Source organism: Anolis carolinensis, chromosome 5, assembly GCF_035594765.1.
Source record: "Anolis carolinensis isolate JA03-04 chromosome 5, rAnoCar3.1.pri, whole genome shotgun sequence".
Taxonomy (NCBI): Eukaryota; Metazoa; Chordata; class Lepidosauria; order Squamata; family Dactyloidae; genus Anolis; species Anolis carolinensis.
Window position 1 is genome coordinate 182,453,632 of NC_085845.1, and position 18,545 is coordinate 182,472,176.

Genomic DNA, 18,545 nt, shown 5'->3' on the forward strand with positions numbered 1-18,545 from the left:
CAGAGAAGAACCAGACATTTAAGGAAAATCCAAGGTCTTTCTTTCATGAGAAAACTACTCATTAGAACGCTTCAAAAGGAGTCATTTACTTCTCCGTAAACCTTCTCGTTTCCTCCTTTGGTGATTTATTGCTCCCCTCCTGTCAAACTCATTATCCTCCTCTAAACTAAAATGTCCATCTGACACCTGGTGAACTGGCCTTGACGATGGAGAGGAATGTGGTTCAAAATACCTGCTTGCAACCATTTTATCTCTGGTCCCAGAATCCACTGGAACAGACTCTGGTTGCATCTCAGGCCCAAACCCAGGGTCCTCTGACAAATCAGGTGCAGGGACAATTACTGGCTAAATGGGCTGAAGCTCAGGTTCAGTCTGAGCTACAACAGAAGGTGTATATATCTGTGGAAGGTCCTGGGTGGGGAAAGAACTCTTGTCTGTTGGAGCCCAGTGTGAATGTTGTAATTAATCACCTTCATTAGCATTAAATGGCCTTCCAAGCTTCACATCCTGGACTGTTCAGAGTATTTAGCTGCCCCTGATTGACTCATGTCTGGAATTCTAGTTTCAGAGTGTTGCTCCTTATTTACTTATTTTGGGGTTTTTTAATACTGGTAGCCAGATTTTGTTCATTTTTATGGTTTCCTCCTTTCTGTTGAAATTGTCCACATGCTTGTGGATTTCAATGGCTTCTCTTGACTAGTCTGACATGACAGTTGTTGGAGTGGTTGAGCATTTCTGTGTTCTCAAATAATGTACTATGTCCAGGTTGGTTCATCAAGTGCTCTGCTATGGCTGACTTCTCTGGTTGAGTTAGTCTGCAGTGCCTTTAATGTTCTTTGACTCGTGTTTGGGCGCTGCGTTTGGTGGTCCCTGTGTAGACTTGTCCACAGCTGCATGGTATACAGTAGACTCCTGCAGAGGTGAGAGGATCCCTCTTGTCCTTGGCTGAACATAGCATTTGTTGGATTTTCTTGATGGGTCTGTAGATAATTTGTAGGTTATGTTTCTTCATCAGTTTGCCTATGCGGTCAGTGGTTCCCTTGGTAAGAACACCTCTGGGTGGATCTTTGTCTTTACTTTCATGGCTTGTTCTTGGCCTTACCGCTCTTACGATGTCCGTGGTGGAGTATCCATTGGCCTGTAGAGCCCAGTTTAGATGGTTTAGTTCACCTTGGAGGAGGTGAGGTTCACAGATTCTTTGTACACGGTCTGTTTGTGCACAGTTTGTACTGGCCTATTCCTGTTGGGTGTATCATGGATAGAATGGATATCAAGTTCAAGGACTCTGCCAATTCACAGTAACCACAATTGTCTGAAGAGATTTTATGCATTCACTTGGTATTTGATGATAGATAACAACCAAATAAGAGCTAGAATTGAATCGATGACTAGAAGTCACCTTCAGGTATTTGTAAACTATGTTGAGGTAGTCTGAAAATGGAGTGCCTCAGGGATAGATCTGAAGAAGGGAGACATTGGTTTGAGTTGGCAGTCTGGTACATCATGGAAAGTCCATTTTACTTACAACAGTTGTTGAAACATATTTTCATATCGATGAAATGTGGGTCTTAGAACTGACAGTGGGTCTACCAACTAGGAGTCTAATGTACATTGACACTGTTCATCAGAATGAGCTACTTTATCATTAGTTTCTTCTGCAGTAGGCGAATAGATAAGAAACAACATGTGGGTAATTTGTTTGGAGCATCAGAGAAATGTGCTGTGGATGTCTCAAGTGGCTAGCATAAAGAATTGCCTTTTATTTGAGGATGTTTCCTTCAGTTGAGACTACTTCGATATTGTAGAAAATTGTCCATTGAAATCATTAGAGCTAGGTCTTCCTGCGAATAAATAGAGCTATTTTTCAGATAAGGTTTGTTTGCTCCCTAGTTTGTGACAAACTGTTGTTTCCTTTAATTTAGAAATAACAATAATCATCCTTGTAGAATTCAGAAATTATATTTTTTTTCAAGCATCCTATAAACAGAGATGGGAAAATGGCACCTGTAGTTCCCATCCAATCCTCAAGACACTCACGTTAACTTTTGTTTTGCCCTCTCAAAAGCACAATAGTCTGACGCCTCTACAACAGTGGTGTCAAACATGTGGCCCTGCAGGTGTTTGGACTTCAGTCCCCATTATTCTTGGCCGTTAGACAAGCTGAGTTGGGCTTCTGCAAGTTGAAGGCTCAAACATCTGAAGGGTCACAAGTTTGACATCCTCAGAAACTAAATCACACAGAACATTCATAGCAGAATTGCCTCCCATAAGCTTTAAAGGTCATAAAAGGGCTTTTTGAGTAAAGACATTTCAGGAGGGCATTGTGGAAAGTGATCCTCTGAAGTACGGTGTGTGGCCCTTGACCTCTGGAAAAGTCTCTTTAGCGCCAAAAAAAATGAGGATCCTATCTTATGGGTGTGGAGGTGCAATCAGAACAATGAATGAAGCAATGCTTCATTAGTTGGAAATCAATGGATTTAGTTTTGCTTTTGGGCATTACTGAGAGTTTAAAAAGTGTGGTTAGAATTTCTGGGACTCAGTGTAATGTAGTAGTTTGAGTGTTGGACCTTGGGTGATCAGACTTCAAATCTGCTCTGCCATTGAAATTCACTGGATGGCCTTTGGCAAGTCGTATTCTGCTAGCTACAGAGGAAGGCAATGGCAAACTGTCTGAAAAAATATTACTGCAAAACCCTGACATTGGCCTGCCTTAGGATTGCCATACGTCTGCAATTTGAAAGCATACAGCCACAAGCAAATCTCCATTTTACCTATGGACATAATTGTCGCAGCTATCAAATTGGGGTTCCAAACATTCAATCCCTTCTGCGGAAGTTGCACCCTTCATCCAAGGAGAAAATCCCAAAACAAACTGTCTTTTAGTAAAGAAAGATTTATATGAAAATATATACAAACGTAACAGTCCTTGGCTTTTATCAGCAGTTCTCAAATGACGAAACAAAATGTTCTTCTCTTCAAGCTTTCTTCAGCTTCACTCCAACAGCTTTCCAACTGCAGCACCATCACCTTCACAATCACATTCACTAGCATCCTCACTAACTCAAGATTTACCCAGTCTCTATTAATAGCACTCAGTCTTTAGCAGGTGTCTTAATTGCTGCTGGTCATACATGGATAGGACATGATTCTTACAAACACTTATCCATTTTCACATAAGAAATGACCTAAATAATATAAAACTCTGACAATAATCACTGCAAAAGTTCATTGGTGGTGATTGCTCAGCTGATGGGTAATGTTACAAACATTCTGTCTGCCTTACTGTCTTCTTATTCCTTGATGGTGAATTGAATTGTCATCCTTTTTACTGCATGACAAAAACATTCACATTTTGGCATCTTTTGGGGATACAAGATTAAAATTATTGTATTTACCCAAGTATTTTAAGTTTATGCCTTGTTTATTTTAATATTAGATTTGTATTGTTTGCTGTACTATGGTATAGTTTGTATGTTTTTAATATTCTGTTTTACACTTTGTTCTGTTCTAAGAATCAGGGTTAAAGAAGAGCTGGTCCATGTTTTAATAAATCAAATCAATTTAGCGTTAGTAAATTAAATGAACATAGCTTGTAGCAGAGATCTGTGAGAGCAATAACATTCCTGAATCCAGTTTTTCCTTGTCATTTCCAGCAAAGGAAATGTTGCTTGAGGAGTGTGGCATCAGGTACAAGTCTTACTGATGTGTTTATGGATCTCTGAATCTTGTCCAGAACTATAAGTGCAACTAGGGTTACTGAATGTGGATAACATGCCCCCTCCCAATCCCATAGTAGTTTCTTGGCAGTATTTTGTGCATAGTAACTTTCATGGATTTCCTTTCCTGTGATCTGGAGCGTTTTGGATGTAATCCAGAGCAAAAAGGCAATTTGTCCTCTTAGATGTAACTTACATTTAAATATTTCGTGACATTAATTGAAATTAATGGGACTTCACCTTCAAGTTGCATTTGTCATTTGCCATGCAGGGCAACCGTTACATTATGTACCACCCTATGTCCTCCCTGTTCTCACAACCTTGTCTTAAAGGGCAATGCTGTGACTTCTGTCCCTGAAATAGATGTTAATAGATCTGTGCAATATTTTGGCAAAGTGTCTGTTTAACCTAACATTGAAGAACTCAGACAATTAGGCCAGGGAGCTCAAGAAAGTTGTCCTTGTGGATATGTTCCCTGATGAACCAGCCAAGCTTTTTTTTTTTCAGACTTTCCTAGGTGCTCAAATACTCAGTAGGGTATTAGGAGGACCCTTCTTATATTTTTGCTGAGCGGTCTTTGCATAGTAGAAAGAAAGGCATTATTATTGTTGTTGTTTTCATTGAATTTATATCCCATCTTTTCCCCAAAATACTGTAGATGCAAGGCAGTTTAAAATAATTCTAAAAAGATTAATTAAAACATTAATGTACATAAGTTGAACAAAATTAATTAACAATATTGTTTAAAAAACATGATTTAAAACAGTTGAAAACATTTAGGTCATAATTTCAATAAAAGATAAAAAATACAGCATACTATTTTTCACACATGCTACTGCTCCATATTTGGCCTTTTTAATGGATAGATTGGTTTGTACACAACATGTGTGGATAAGATATAGTGTGACTGTTCAATTCATTTCAGCACTAAAGTTGGTTTTTAACTAGTAACTTAGTAAATTACTGCAATTAGTCACTAGTCAGTCCTGTTTTTTTAAACAATGTTTCTGCTTCTTAAGACACATGATTTATTTCTCTGAATCTGAAGAGCAAACATTATGTTAAGAAGAGTTCCTCTGAGGAATACTTTGATAAATATTCCAATTAGGCATGAATTGGAGTAATATATTATTTATACATTCTGTCGCTTAAGAAGCATGTTTCTGTTTGTCCCATTATTTTCACTAAAGGTTTCCTATTGACAGAGTTTCTTTTGTTGCTTAGTTTGGATTTATCTTGATTGATTCTCTATCTGAAATCAATTTTCTGAAACACAAGAAAAGCTACGGTGGCTATAATGTTAGAAAAACCAAAGAAGTTAGGTGACTCCAAAAAGTAGAATAAGCAAAGAAGGGTAAAATGTCCTAAAGTAAATGATTCTGTAACAAGCGAAATGATGTGCTCCCTGTTAGCAAAACTCCAGCATATTGTCTGAGTGAAATAGAAATAAACATCATGTGACCTTTTGCAGCACCAGAGGCCTGGTGACAGGCTTCCTTTTGCCTTCTGGTCTTTATGTCCCCGACCTCTACTTCATTGGGGCACAGTCAGGCTCTTTTGGGGCTTTTACCAGCCTGACCTTTACTCCCTGTCAAGCAAAAGTAATGTTCTTGCTAAACCTAGAGCACTTTAGGCTACATGAATTAGGCCAAGAACACATTCTTCATAGGAAGGAGCTCCTTTGAATTACCTCTGCCACCAGAGTTCTTCTGCTCCTAATTCCTTAATGTTTAAATATAAATTTTAATGATGATTACAGGGAAAGAATTTTTGCATTATTAAGGAGAAACATAAATTCTGTCTATGCATTATATCTATATTCTACATCCTCATCTACCTGGGGTTCCATTTCAGTAATGAAAACAAAATACTGTACAGTAGAATGAAACATCAGTTCTAGAACAGATGAATATATATGCTAAATTATTTTACTCAAGCTTTAGAAACACAGGCATGGATTCATGCTGTGGTCAAATTGAAGGTGACCAATAGGCCCAGTTGTTGGATGATGTCTGATAAGCCTTTGACTTTGACCCCATGTCTTTCCTTTGGTACCACAATCCAGTTGGTTTTCTAGCTCCCATTCCTTCATGACTGCTCACCAGTTTCTTGTTCTTGGCAGCAACAAGGAGAATGGGGGAATTTGGAGCTGATATGATGTTGAAGACTTACTAGGTTTGAATATATCATTCAGAAATAAGCCTGGAAAAAATGTTTTCTAGATTAATGTGGTGTAGACTTTGGTTAATTTTGCAGATGAAGTGTATTATGCAATTTTTGTCTCATGGCATATGGTATAGCGATGAAGACATTGGCAGAGAAAGAAAGAATGTGGCTTCATACAATTAAGAACATTACATGATATGTGTTCCTGACAGATAGTCCCACTGAAAAGTTCTGTCTGTTAGAGCAGTAGTCATAGATACTTCTAAGCATTTATCTATCTTCCTTCCCTAAATGTTTGCCATCTAACACCCATTCTTTTTTGTTTGTTTGTTTGTTTTCTCAATAGTGATAACTTGCTAAGGAGAGCTGCATGCCAAGAAGCGCAGGTAATACCAATGAACAAGATCAACTTGGATTAAAACTGCCTCCTTATCTCACTTGTGTAGGATTCTGGAGATTGTTCCACCAGGTCTCCTTTATACGACTTACCTGAAAAGGGAGCTACCTGCTTTCTTTCCTGAGATCCCACAAAATACTTTCACCTTCCTGCAGGTCCTTTACTTTGCTTTTAGTTCAGGCATGGGCAAACTTTGACCCTCCAGGTGTTTTGGACTTCAACACCCATTATTCCTAACAGCTGGTAGGCTGTTAGGAATTGTGGGAGTTGAAGTCCAAAACACCTGGAGGGTCAAAATTTGCCCATGCCTGTTCTAGTTACATGTCAGATTTGGTACCCTCACAATTTATTCAGAAACGCTGTAATGATGGATATTTTTGATTATTTTGTATGACAATTTAGGTAACTTGATCTGCTTTGTTTCTGTTAATACAGAGGCTAAAGGAAATTGGACCATGAACTCTGAAAATCCAATAAAAGTGCAGCTTTTTCATTGTGAATGTGATATTTTAGTACTTGTTCAAAAGGGAAAAAGAGTCCAAGAAAACAGAAAATACTTTATTAGATTTCATAATCTGAAAAAAATTACTTCTACTCACTACAGAATGTCACATGTGCTCTTTTGTTAGATGATGTATTTCTCTTATTGCATTTATTATGTTTAAAGTGTTCTTGCGTGTTTAGTATCTCTTTTGGACTGATTTAGGTTCTTTGTATTTAAGGAGCAAGCAGTGTTATTATCTGTAGTTTTTATTGCCAATATAGGCTGATATATGGTTACAATTTGATTTAAATTAACTTTACAGGACAACCCCAATTTGAAAACCACAAAATGGTTTAAATGGAAAAAGTGGGTGATTGCATAATCTATATTTGGATCAACTGATAGATCCAAGGCAAGAAATGCCTTTTCAGGGCTACAGTCTATACGTTTATGCTCTGGTGTAGTATGGCAATATTTACTGATTGTCTATATATATAAACACAATATTTACAACTGTAAATATTGTGTTTATATATATAGACAATCAGTTTGAGCCCCTCAGTCACACCCACAGTGATACAAATGTTATCTGAGAGAAATGTAACCAAAAGGCATAGTTGCAGATGTAAAGACTTAGATTTTTCTATGCAAATCAGTCAGTTGACAATTGTTCAAGTCTCAAGGACTAAAACCTCAGATTTCAAAGGAGACATAGTTCATTAAAAATTATTAGACACTACTTCTGCTTAGAAAGAAATTAGCTATTTCAGTACTGTATATAGTCATGTATCATTTGGGGGGAAAAATAGACAAAAGAAACCCCCAAAACTTTCCATTTATGGACAAATGTGACTTACTTTATTTTAAAATGCATCAAATGCTTAATGAAATGTTACTGAAAGTCACCTTTCAGTTAAAATATTTGGAGAAGGTTCTCAGAATAGCTCCCTTCATTCCCACTTTCACTGTCCTGGCCTCAGTTTACTTTTTTTCCCAAATCTTAAAAGAATGTAAGCCTGAGTGAAGGCAATTATTTTGTTTTGTTTTTTACTTGTAAAGCAAAATTATGTTGCTTGATTAAATAAATAAATAAAAGTTAATTCAAGGAAAGGCAGGTTTTTCATTAAAGAAAATGGGATTCTGGGAGTGATAATCCAAAACGTCTGGTGAGCTCACCATGTTTGGGAAGGCTGGAGGGCATGCAGTGTTTACTTTAAAACAGGCGAGATTGTGGTACAACTTAAAATAAATTTATTGTAAAATGAGCTTGCTAGGTGCTTCTCTCCCTCTCCCCTGTTTATAGTTATAAGTCATTACAAAGATTGCTGACCTCCTGCCCACCTCCAGATTTGAATGCATGAACACAAAACTGCCAAAATGGCAGTCTGGTAAAGGTAATGGTTTCCCCTGATGTTAAGTCCAGTTATGTCTGACTCTGGGGGTTGGTGCTCATCTCCATTTCTAAGCCGAAGAGCCGGCGTTGTCCGTAGACACCTCCAAGGTCATGTGGCCGGCATGACTGCATGGAGCGCCGTTACCTTCCCGCCTATTGATCTACTCACATTGGCATGTTTTTGAACTGCTAGGTTGGCAGGAGCTGGAGCTAACAGCGGCCGCTCCCGCCGCTCCCAGGGTTTTGAACCTGGGATCTTTTGGTCTCCAGCTCAGTGCTTTAACGCACTTCGCCACCGGGGCTCCTGTATAAATTATAAAAGTATGATTTGTAGAAAAGACAGGTTTTTTGTTAGGGTAGATGGAGATTTTCTTTCTCCCCACCAGTGGAATAATTAGATGTTTCCAACAGCTGTAACAGCTCAGAAAATTATGAATGCAGTCATTTTCTTTGATTTCCCTCAAGAATGCAAAAGTAATAGAATTAATCACTAACTTTCCCCATCTGTTCTTCATATAATATGCCAGTTATTTCCTCTGCCCTGTGCCCCCATGATTTGCTGTCTCTTGCATACCTTCTGCCTTCACTTTCCATTCACAATACAATACATAGAATTTAATGCTCAATTTTGCTTCTACACATTTGAAATTCTCTGCTCTAATAAGTTCAGTCATGACGATAATTGCTGTGAGTTTCTGTTTTGAAATGCTGTGTAGCTTTTTCAGTATGATAGTTTTAGATGCCTTGTTTTAGCCTCACAGAAAGCACTGAGAGTAAATTCACTGATTACTTCTATTTGTGAAATTTTAGAGTATTTATTCTTACTACTCAGTTTACATCAAATTGTGACAATAAGCAAGCCACATAAGTACCTGATATTCATTTTTCTCACTGAAACTAACTGTTGGGCTTAATTTGTTATTTTTTTGTTCCTTGTAAATAATGTCAGTTTATCTACAACTGTTAGATTTGCAGCCATAATGCTCAATGAATGCCTGAACTAGACACTCTGATAACAACTGAAATACTAAGGAAATTTCAGTGCTATGTCTGTAAGTCTCCAAAACAGTGGTAAACACAATGGATTTTTTTGCATTACTGTGTTTTAGGTGTTTGGCAACCAGATTATACCTTCTAGCATGCAAATAAAGAAAGCAACTGTATTTCTCAACCCTGCAGCTTGTAAAGGGTAAGAGTTTCCATTTTATTTCCTTTTCTAACACCCCTTTTTGTATATTTTTGCTTGCATGGAATTCATTTGTGTGTCAGAGACTTATTCCTTATCATCCCCAAACCTAGTACTGTATTATCAAACATGGTAACCTCTTTCCGTTTTTAATAAGAATTAAAATAAGGGCACACAAAATATAAGAATCCTAAATAGTGGGCTTCTTCTTATTTCATATTAGGTTTTATTCTGATTCCATATTGTTCTTCTGAACAACGATGAATATTATTCAGGTGCACTATCCACAGTGATATAAATCCTCCATGTTTAGGTGTTTACATCAAATCACAAAAGCTGGAAGGGGTGGAAGGGCAGTATTTTGCTTTTTTTTTTTTTTTTTTAAAAAAGCATAATCAAAACAATTTTTGGACAAATTAGAAAATCAATTAAAATCAACATGGTTGTAATCTGGAGCATCCTATCAAGTGAGTCTCTTACCTCAAGATGTGGCCTATGCAGGCAGGAAACCAATGTAGTAGAATGGACAGAATCGTTTCAAATTACAGAAAGGAGATCACATTTGAAAATGCTTCCCTCCCTGCAGAGAGAAGAACTGCACAGCAGATAAAAAGCAGAACTATATCTCTTCTCCTGAGAACTCTAGCTTAAACATTTTATTATGATATAAGTCATCCACATTACTCATCTTTGACGAATGCCCCATATTTGAAATCTTGTTTTCTATTTTCTGAGTGCTATACATTTTTACAGAATAATTTATAATTAATAGTAGGCTTATTTATTATGCTGTAACAGGCTGAAAAATGCTTATGAGCAGTCCCAAAACAAGGTCGAGTAAAGTTTTTGTTGTAGTGATGGTGAATAATAAAACTAGTAATATCTCCCCTTAAACGTTAAATTTTCATCTTATCAACCAAGGGCTGGTATTCCAGATCTAATTAGCAGCGGGAAACCAAATATTTTGCTCAAGAGATTATTTACAGTATAAGGAGGTACATTGAGGTTTCTGAACTTACTGTAGAAAATTTATGGTCGGACTGGGGAAGGGGTGTTAAAATAGTCTCCCATTTTTTTAACTGGACAAAAAGGGGTATCTCAACCTTCAGCACTCTCTGCAGATAAAATTGGGGTATAGTTCAGAAGCTTTTTTCACACAAGATTTGTCCTTGTCTAACCACAAGAGAGTTTGGGATAGAAAATAATATTTTCATAATTAGGGGTTATTTTCTGTGAGGAAGAAAGCACAACATGATTTTGTGAAGAGCAAACCAGCAGTTTTCTTCACAGGAACATGTTCTACTATGTTTTTATTGGAAGGGAATAAAAACATTACATTTTCTGAGCAAAAGATTCATTTGGAATATTTTCCTGCAAATTTCTCATTTATCAAAAGGTGCCTTTTTCTCATTTTCTCTTCTAGCAGGGAGAAAGTAGTTGAGATTATTTTTCTTGCTCTCAAGAACAAAATAAATCAAGGTTTACATTCCCAGATAGGAGATACAGCCATGAAGCTTATTGGGTGACCTTGAGTCACTCCTTGTCTCATAATTTTCCCTGTGTGTGTTTATGAGGATGAAATAGGAGCTGGAATAGGGAGCTACCAGGTGTATCACATTGAGCATCAGGGGAGAAAGAAGAAATGAAATAAAATAGTTTATTTAGGGCCCTTCCACACAGCCATATAACCCAGAATATCAAGGCAGATAATCCACAATATCTGCTTTGAACTGGATTATCTGAGGTCATACTGCTATATAATCCAGTTCAATGTGGATTTTATACAGCTGTGTGGAAAGGGCCTTTGGAGCCTTGATGGCAGTTCACAACAAATTCTTGTGTTAGCTAAATATGGATTGCACTACTAGTAGTATATTCTCGTGGGAGTAAGCCTTCTGAATTGAAACAGTGGGAAAAAGTATGTTAATTATACTCGCACAGTTGGTGTCATGTCACTTTAGCCCCCTAAGCTGAACCTGTCATTGCACAGAAGCGATCATAATAAAGAAGCATACTATGTGGTGATAAAACATTTTTTCTTAAATACCCTAAAAGCACCAGACCCTGTCCGATCTCAGAAATAAGCAGAGTCAGTCTTATGATGTGAATGCAATGGATACCACATTCCATAGACAATATTTTAGAGGAAGGAACTGGCAAACTACCTCTGATTATTTCTTGCATAAGAAAACCCTGTGAAATTCATGTTACCATGCGTTGACAGGCAATCAGTAACATATACAGGAATCCAGTTTGCTAATAATTTTTTATTTTATAAAGGTCATCTACAGATACTTATCGTATGGTGGATAAAGCTCTGCAAAAGGATTTTTATGAATTACATATGTCATCACAACAGAGGGGAGATTTATCATCATACTGTTCATAGGAACACTTATTATTTAAAGGATTTTTTTTTTAGCTCTGAGTAGTTCAGAATAGTGGACTAGGTATTGTACTAGAATTCAAAAAACCTGGATTGCAATATTTGTTCATTTCTAAGCACACTGGATGACTTTAGTACAATTAGCATCTGTCTAATTTACATTGCAGAATGGTCTTGCAGTAAAATCAGGTTTGTGGGGGGAGGGCAAAACCATATAAGCTGCCGTAGACCCCTGAAGGAAGGACACAATAAAACGTAACACAGTAAATAAATAAGACCAATACTGCCAAGTGTTCTATTCTTCATGTTTTCACTCTCACCGGTTTGCTTGGTCATGAGGAACAACAGTTTCATTGCTCACACAGGTATCTTATCATATAAAATTGTGTGCTGATGACTCATTCTGCATATAAAATTTATGACTGTGAAATAGCCAACTTTATACTAATAAAATAAGACTGATTCCCCTTGACAATGGATTTAATTTTGTTCTCTCACTGGTTAGAATTTGCCAGGGACATTCTGAACAGCTTGTTTTTATTACGAACATGACTTTGATGTTCGAAAACACCTTTACAGCACAACTGTCATGAAATGATCTGTCACTTTTTACTTTCCAGCAAAGGCAGAAGTCTTTTTGAAAAGAATGCAGCCCCAATTCTTCACTTGTCTGGTTTGGATGTTACTGTGGTGAAGGTAAAAGCTAAGAACAGATCTTCACTTTCTCCTCCTGTTGAATATTTTCTCCTTAGAATTTGCCTGGGCTTGAAAGGAAGCTATTGTGGAAGGGCATAAATGCTCGGAAGGGAGAGTGCTATTTTTGTTACATTAAAAATGGTGCAATTTTTTTAAAAAAATCTTCTATTTGCTTTGTTGAATAAAGATGATGGAAAAGAAGTGATCTATCTTGATGAGCGATGCAGTATAGCTGTTTTGAATGTTCGTTACTAATGCATTGTAACATGCAGGGAATTTGATAGTTTTACCTAAGAAAGTTGAACTGTGTTGTTCAAGAGCTCACACATTGCAATAAAATACTTGACATTAATGAAGAGCAATCCTAAGCATCATTAATGTCCCTTTAGATATCAGAGGAATAGATCAGTGATAGGAGCATTTAAAAGCAGGAAGGAAAGACCTGAATGGATGAAATGGTTTTGAAATTTTGTATTAACCAGTATCCTATATTTGTAGTATCTACAGGGAATAAAGGTTTTCATTATTGTGCTTTGTGCTTTATTGTATTTTGTGAAAGCGCCCCCCCCCCCTTCAGCCATTGTGCTCCAAAACCTATAACTAAATGTATTGGCAGTGGTAAAGATTTATACATTTCCTTCAGTAGCGTAGGCAAACTGTGTCCCTTTGAGGTGTAATCTTGTTTATTCAAAACTTGTGAATTCATCAAAGGAGAATTATTATACATGAAATACCCACAAATTGACCAGTAATTTGTTTCTCAGTGTTTGGAGTGGAGATAGTTGCATATCCCTCTAGTACGTCAGGAAATACCTATTTGTAGTTCAATAGGTGGCACTCTTAGCTTTCCATAGTAAGAGGGATAAATAGAAAGGTGTGGTTTTCAAAAGCCATCTATTATCTCTGCAGCCTCTTCATCCTGATGGAAAAGTGATTACATGTTTGAAGTTGAGTTGTGTTGCTAATTTAAAAGTTGTATGGGCTATATTTATCTTACCAGAGTGTTAGAACATATTGTAAACATATCTCTGCATGATATGCTGTAAATGTAAACAATCTTGAAGCATTTCCTGCGAGGTGAAAAGGATGCCAATTTTAAAAACAAAATTATACATACTGCTGTATAAGAGCTGTATGTCTATATTTGAAAGGATGTTATATTTAGGTTATATTAAGGAGGGAGAAAGCTTGATTTCTTTTGCTCTAGAGCAGTGGTTCTCAACCTGTGGGTCCCAGCCAGTTTACCGGCTGGGCATGTTCGCAGGTTGAGAACCACTGCTCTAGAGTTTAGAACTCTAGGACATGAAGCAGTCAATTCAAACTGCAGGAAAAGAGTTTCCATCTAAACATTAGGAATATGTCCTGATGGTTAGAGCTGTTTGGCAGTGGAATATGCTGCCCTAGAGCGTTATGGAATCTCCTTCTCTGGAGGTTTTTAAGCAGAGGCTAGCAATCTGTCAAGTGCTTTGAATGTATATTCCTCCACAGCGAAATAGGGTTGGACTGGGTGGCCCTTATGGTCTCTTCGAATTTTGTGTTTCTGTGCCAGCCTTCTCCAGCCTGGTGGCCTCCAATGGGTTGGATTAGAGCTCTGAGTATTCTGGGAGTTGTAGTCCAGCAAGTACAGAGACCACCAGTTTGAGGAATACTGGCATATAGGATTCGTCTCCCTCCCTTATGGATAGCTGAATAGAGATGGAGAGGCCTGAAAAAAACCTGGAAAAATTGGGGGGTGGGGAAAACAGGTTTTTTTCCCATGTATCGTTGAAGACTTTCACAGCTGGAATCACTGGAGTGTTGTGTGGTTTCCGAACTGTATGGCCATGTTCCAGGAGCATTTTCTCCTGAAGTTTTGCCTGCAACTGTGGCTGGCATCTTTAGAAAAAAAAGTGTGTGGGAACAAAAAGTTTCAGAAATCTTTCATTAAGGTCTTCAAGTTATATAGTTTGAATACAGTGTCATAAAGATATTATTTATCATTGGAAAAGAACATATTCTACACACATCTCAATTTTTCCGGGTAAGATGGCTTTGGAAAAAACGGGGGGGGGGGGGGGGGAACTGTTCCTCCTGTTCCCATCCCCATCCCCCCATTTTACCCTTTTTTTTCCAGGCCGTCCCATCTCTAGGTAAACACATTGTTTTTCTGTGCCTTTTTTGTATCTCAGACAGATTATGAAGGGCAAGCAAAAAAGTTGCTTGAACTGATGGAAAACACAGACATGATCATTATTGCAGGAGGAGATGGAACTGTACAAGAGGTACTGTGAAAATGTGTATTTATTCCTTCATCCTAGCACTTAATCCACATTACAAGTAGAGAAATAAAGTAATATGGAGAAGCTTTCCAGGAATCATCTGTGAGCATTTATCTTCAAAGTGGAGACATTTCTGTAAGTAATCTCAAACCTCAAGGGTGCTGCTATACAAGCACACAAAACATAGATGCTATACGTCATTAGTATAATGTCTCAGGCATATCAAGCAATGTTTGGGATTGTTGCCACTCTTATGATGGTTGATGGAGAGTTGTTCTTCAACATTGTACCTAAACCCTCCAGCTTCTCTTCCCACACTGCAATCTGTTTTTACATCATAATTTCCTTTGCTCTATATTACCAGCAGAATGCATTTCTGTGTCCAAAGATGTTTTGGCAGAAGTTTTTAAGGACACTTCCTCCATTCTGGTTTCTGACTATTTGTTTTCAAAGGTTACTCCTGTCGTGCATTTTGTTAATGTTAATGATAGTCGTTTTGCTATTGGGAAGAGGTTGTTATGCAATAAATAACAGAGTCTTCACTTGGTTGTGGCTGTATAGCGCATTTCCCTAAGGCTCCAGGGTAGATACACACTAGGGCTACAATCCGATGTGCTAAATTATAATTCATAATTTAGAATGGCATGACATGATTGTATGTTTTTTCAAAGCAGCCTGTTTTAGACAAACTGTCAGTCCAGATGCCACAGTAAGCTTTTGTTAAGTCCACATAGTGAAAGCTTCTGAACCCCTTGTGCTTGTGGAAGAGAAGGCAGGAAGAGGTGAGCAATTCACTGTAGCAAAGTATATTATTCAAAGGCAGGTAATGGTTTATTGTGCTCATTAATTCCTTGCCCAAAGAAGGAGAGCTTCTTGCTGGTAATATAAAGAGGAAATGCCTGTGTAAGGACTCTTAACTTTTTCCTGGGCACAATTCTAAGTGATTGCACCACAAAAAATTATTATCCTATGCACAAATAACTTTCCTCACTCCTTTGTAACTCCAAGACTTTCTCCTAGGATTCATATTTTATGCATCCTAGGAGCCTCGTAGTATGTTTTATGAGAGAAAACAAAACTTGTAAAATTGTATGCCATTTCAAAAGAAGCTTTATCATTGCTTGATTGGAATTTTTATACTATTCCTAGACTTAGTCTTGCATGCTGAGACCAGTAGAATAGATGATAGTTTTGTTGTGGATAAACCTAGGGGCTTATTTGTTTTGATAACTTAGTAAAAAGCTTCATTTCTGGATAAAAGTAAGTTTAATTTTTCACACTTCCAGCTGGCTGGGTGACTTCTTGTCTGTCAAAGATACTAAAATGTATAATGGGAAAGGGGTATTTGCTAAAAATTTCTGAGTGTCCCCCAGAAAATTTCCCCAACAACTGAGTCTTATTCCTGGGTAGCTTGATTAAACTATTTGAAACTCAGATTTCCATCAAAGGAGGTCAGAGCAAAAATGATGTGTCTTTGCTTTGAGAGTGGAGGCAAACAAATGTTAGCATGCCTTTTGTATTCTTTGCCAATGTAAGCTTACATGTTTTCTGCTTGTTTCAGGTCATAACTGGGCTTCTCCGAAGGGCAGATGAGGTGAGATGTCATTTTCTATTGTTGTCTTCAGCACCAAATACTAGGCATCCTGTAATATTTACTGTCAACTGTTATTATACATCACCTAAATTTTTAATCCCAACTAGATTCTTCCCTGCCTATCTTCAAACCTATTCAAAAATTTCATTTATGTTCCTTTTTCATTGGTAATGGCTACAAATTGATGAGATAGTGTTGTCCCGTGATAATGAATCACTTGAATGTTTTCTCTCTTTTCTGATTTAATGTGTATGACAAAATGACACATTGTAATGTAGTTCATTGTTGTGTGCTTTCAAGTAATTTCCTAAGGCAAATCTATCATGGGGCTTTGTTGCAAAGATATCATCAGAGGGAGTTTGCCTGTGCCTTCCTTTGAGGCTGAGAGAGAGTGACTTGCCCAAGCTTTCAGTAGTTTCCATGACCTAGCGGGGATTCACACCCTTGTCTCCAGAGTCATGGTCAAGCCCATTCACCATTATACCATGCTGGCTCTCCAGTGTAACAAAAAAAACCCTGTATGTGATGCAGGTTGCATATATCTATACACCTGCAGGTGCAAAGCCACACCCCAGAGGCTTGATATACAACATAACATCAACTTCAAGTATAACTAATCTCCCTGGTTATTCTTCAGTCGATGATGTAGGTATAATCAGTATGTTTGCATTATAGTGTCTTACCTGTTCAAGGTAAGAAGTGATAATAAAAGAGAATCGCATGGGGAAAGGCCATAAAGTGGAGGGACTAATAAGAGAAAGAGGTATTGGCAAAAGCAATGCAGAAAAAATGGATTGGATTTGCTGAGTCACAGTGCTGCAAACCGCAGTATTCTGCAGAGAGTCAGGGACTTGGGGTTGTACAGTCATTAACACTGACTCACTGACACAGTTCAGGGAGCACAGTGTGTGTGTGCGTGCACATGCATTCTAGTAATGCAGCCTGAACTGTGCCCTCATCAAGAGAACAAAGCAAATCATGACTTCCAGCCAACAACTTACAGCAAGCAATCTATCCAGAGAACAGAGCTGCAGCTATACTGTTAAATCCCATCTTAGAAATGGAATCAACTAAGCAAATCACTTTTGTTTTCCCAGTTTGCAGAGGCAAAGATAAATGTGTAAACCTGGATAGCTAAACTTGCATTTAATTGAAAAAATAATTACGTTCACCCTTTGGTTACCTTGATTCTTTTGAATTCTCCCCTCATTGGCAAAAAGTGCCTGCATTATTTCCAAGTGTGAAATTTTTACTTGGAGATAAGGTCTGAATGCAGCCATGCTTTGGATGCCATCTCCATTCATTTAGTAGATAGCAGGTTACTGACAGGATCCGTACCTTGAATGGGTGCCATCCTCCCTTTGTGTAACAATGGGCCTAATGACTACAGAATGCTGCTGTGTAGCCAGTTGTCACTTAGAGGGTTCTCCAAAGAACCTGATTTTCTGCATCATTATTTATTGCTGCCTCTCGTTCAGGAAATGCTGCCTGTTTCATGCCAAAATTGTGGAGCAGGAAGGAGAGTGATATTGGGCACAGCTGTGCTCCATTAAGAAAGAGGGAGGAAGGGAAAAAAACACCCCTGAATTCAACTGTCTCTGATGTGGTTTTCATTTGCCCTTGTTTCCAGGCAGCTTTCAGTAAGATTCCTATTGGATTTATTCCCCTCGGAAAGGCCAGCACCTTAAGTCACACTCTTTATCCTGAGTGTGTAAACCAAGTCCAGTAAGTGTTCACTTCCACATTTTCACATATTAAGAAGAATAGGATGATGGGGGTGCTTGCTTCTAATCCTGGGAGAAAAATCAGATAATAAGGGTGAAGGTCTGTGAATGATCTTCAAGCAATCACGTTCTTTTCATCTAATCTATCTGATAGGGTTGTTATAAGGATGGAGTGAGGGACCACCTTGAGCATTTTACATGAAATGAAATACTAATTAATAAATACATAAATAAGTTGCCTTATACCAACCTTCCCTAATTTAGCATCCTCCAGAGGTGTTTGGCTACAACTTCATCACTCTCATGACTCTATTCATTGAGGAGGAGAATAGGAATTGTGTTACAATACAATGGAAAGATGTCATTTTAGGAGTGACGAGTAACTAATACTAATTCAGTCTCATTCTGTTAACGCTGACTGGCAGTTCTCTAAAACCCTTGAATGTTTTTTCCTTAAGCTCTACTGTGGAGTTTTGACTGGAGATACCCGAGCTTGAACATTAGGATTCTGCATGCAAACAGTGTGTTCTTCCCGTGACTTATGT

At 37.8% G+C, this 18,545-nt stretch overlaps 1 protein-coding gene across 1 annotated transcript in view; it reads left to right on the forward strand.

The window, feature by feature from the left end:
- The window catches only part of agk (acylglycerol kinase), a 41,492-nt gene that overhangs the window by 8,556 nt on the left and 14,391 nt on the right, over positions 1 to 18,545 (forward strand). Inside the window, exons 3-8 of the mRNA XM_003220855.4 lie at positions 6,229 to 6,268; positions 9,266 to 9,345; positions 12,349 to 12,424; positions 14,593 to 14,685; positions 16,244 to 16,276; positions 17,907 to 18,001. Of these exons, the coding sequence (XP_003220903.1) occupies positions 6,229 to 6,268; positions 9,266 to 9,345; positions 12,349 to 12,424; positions 14,593 to 14,685; positions 16,244 to 16,276; positions 17,907 to 18,001 (417 nt within the window). The remainder of the gene's footprint in view (positions 1 to 6,228; positions 6,269 to 9,265; positions 9,346 to 12,348; positions 12,425 to 14,592; positions 14,686 to 16,243; positions 16,277 to 17,906; positions 18,002 to 18,545) is intronic.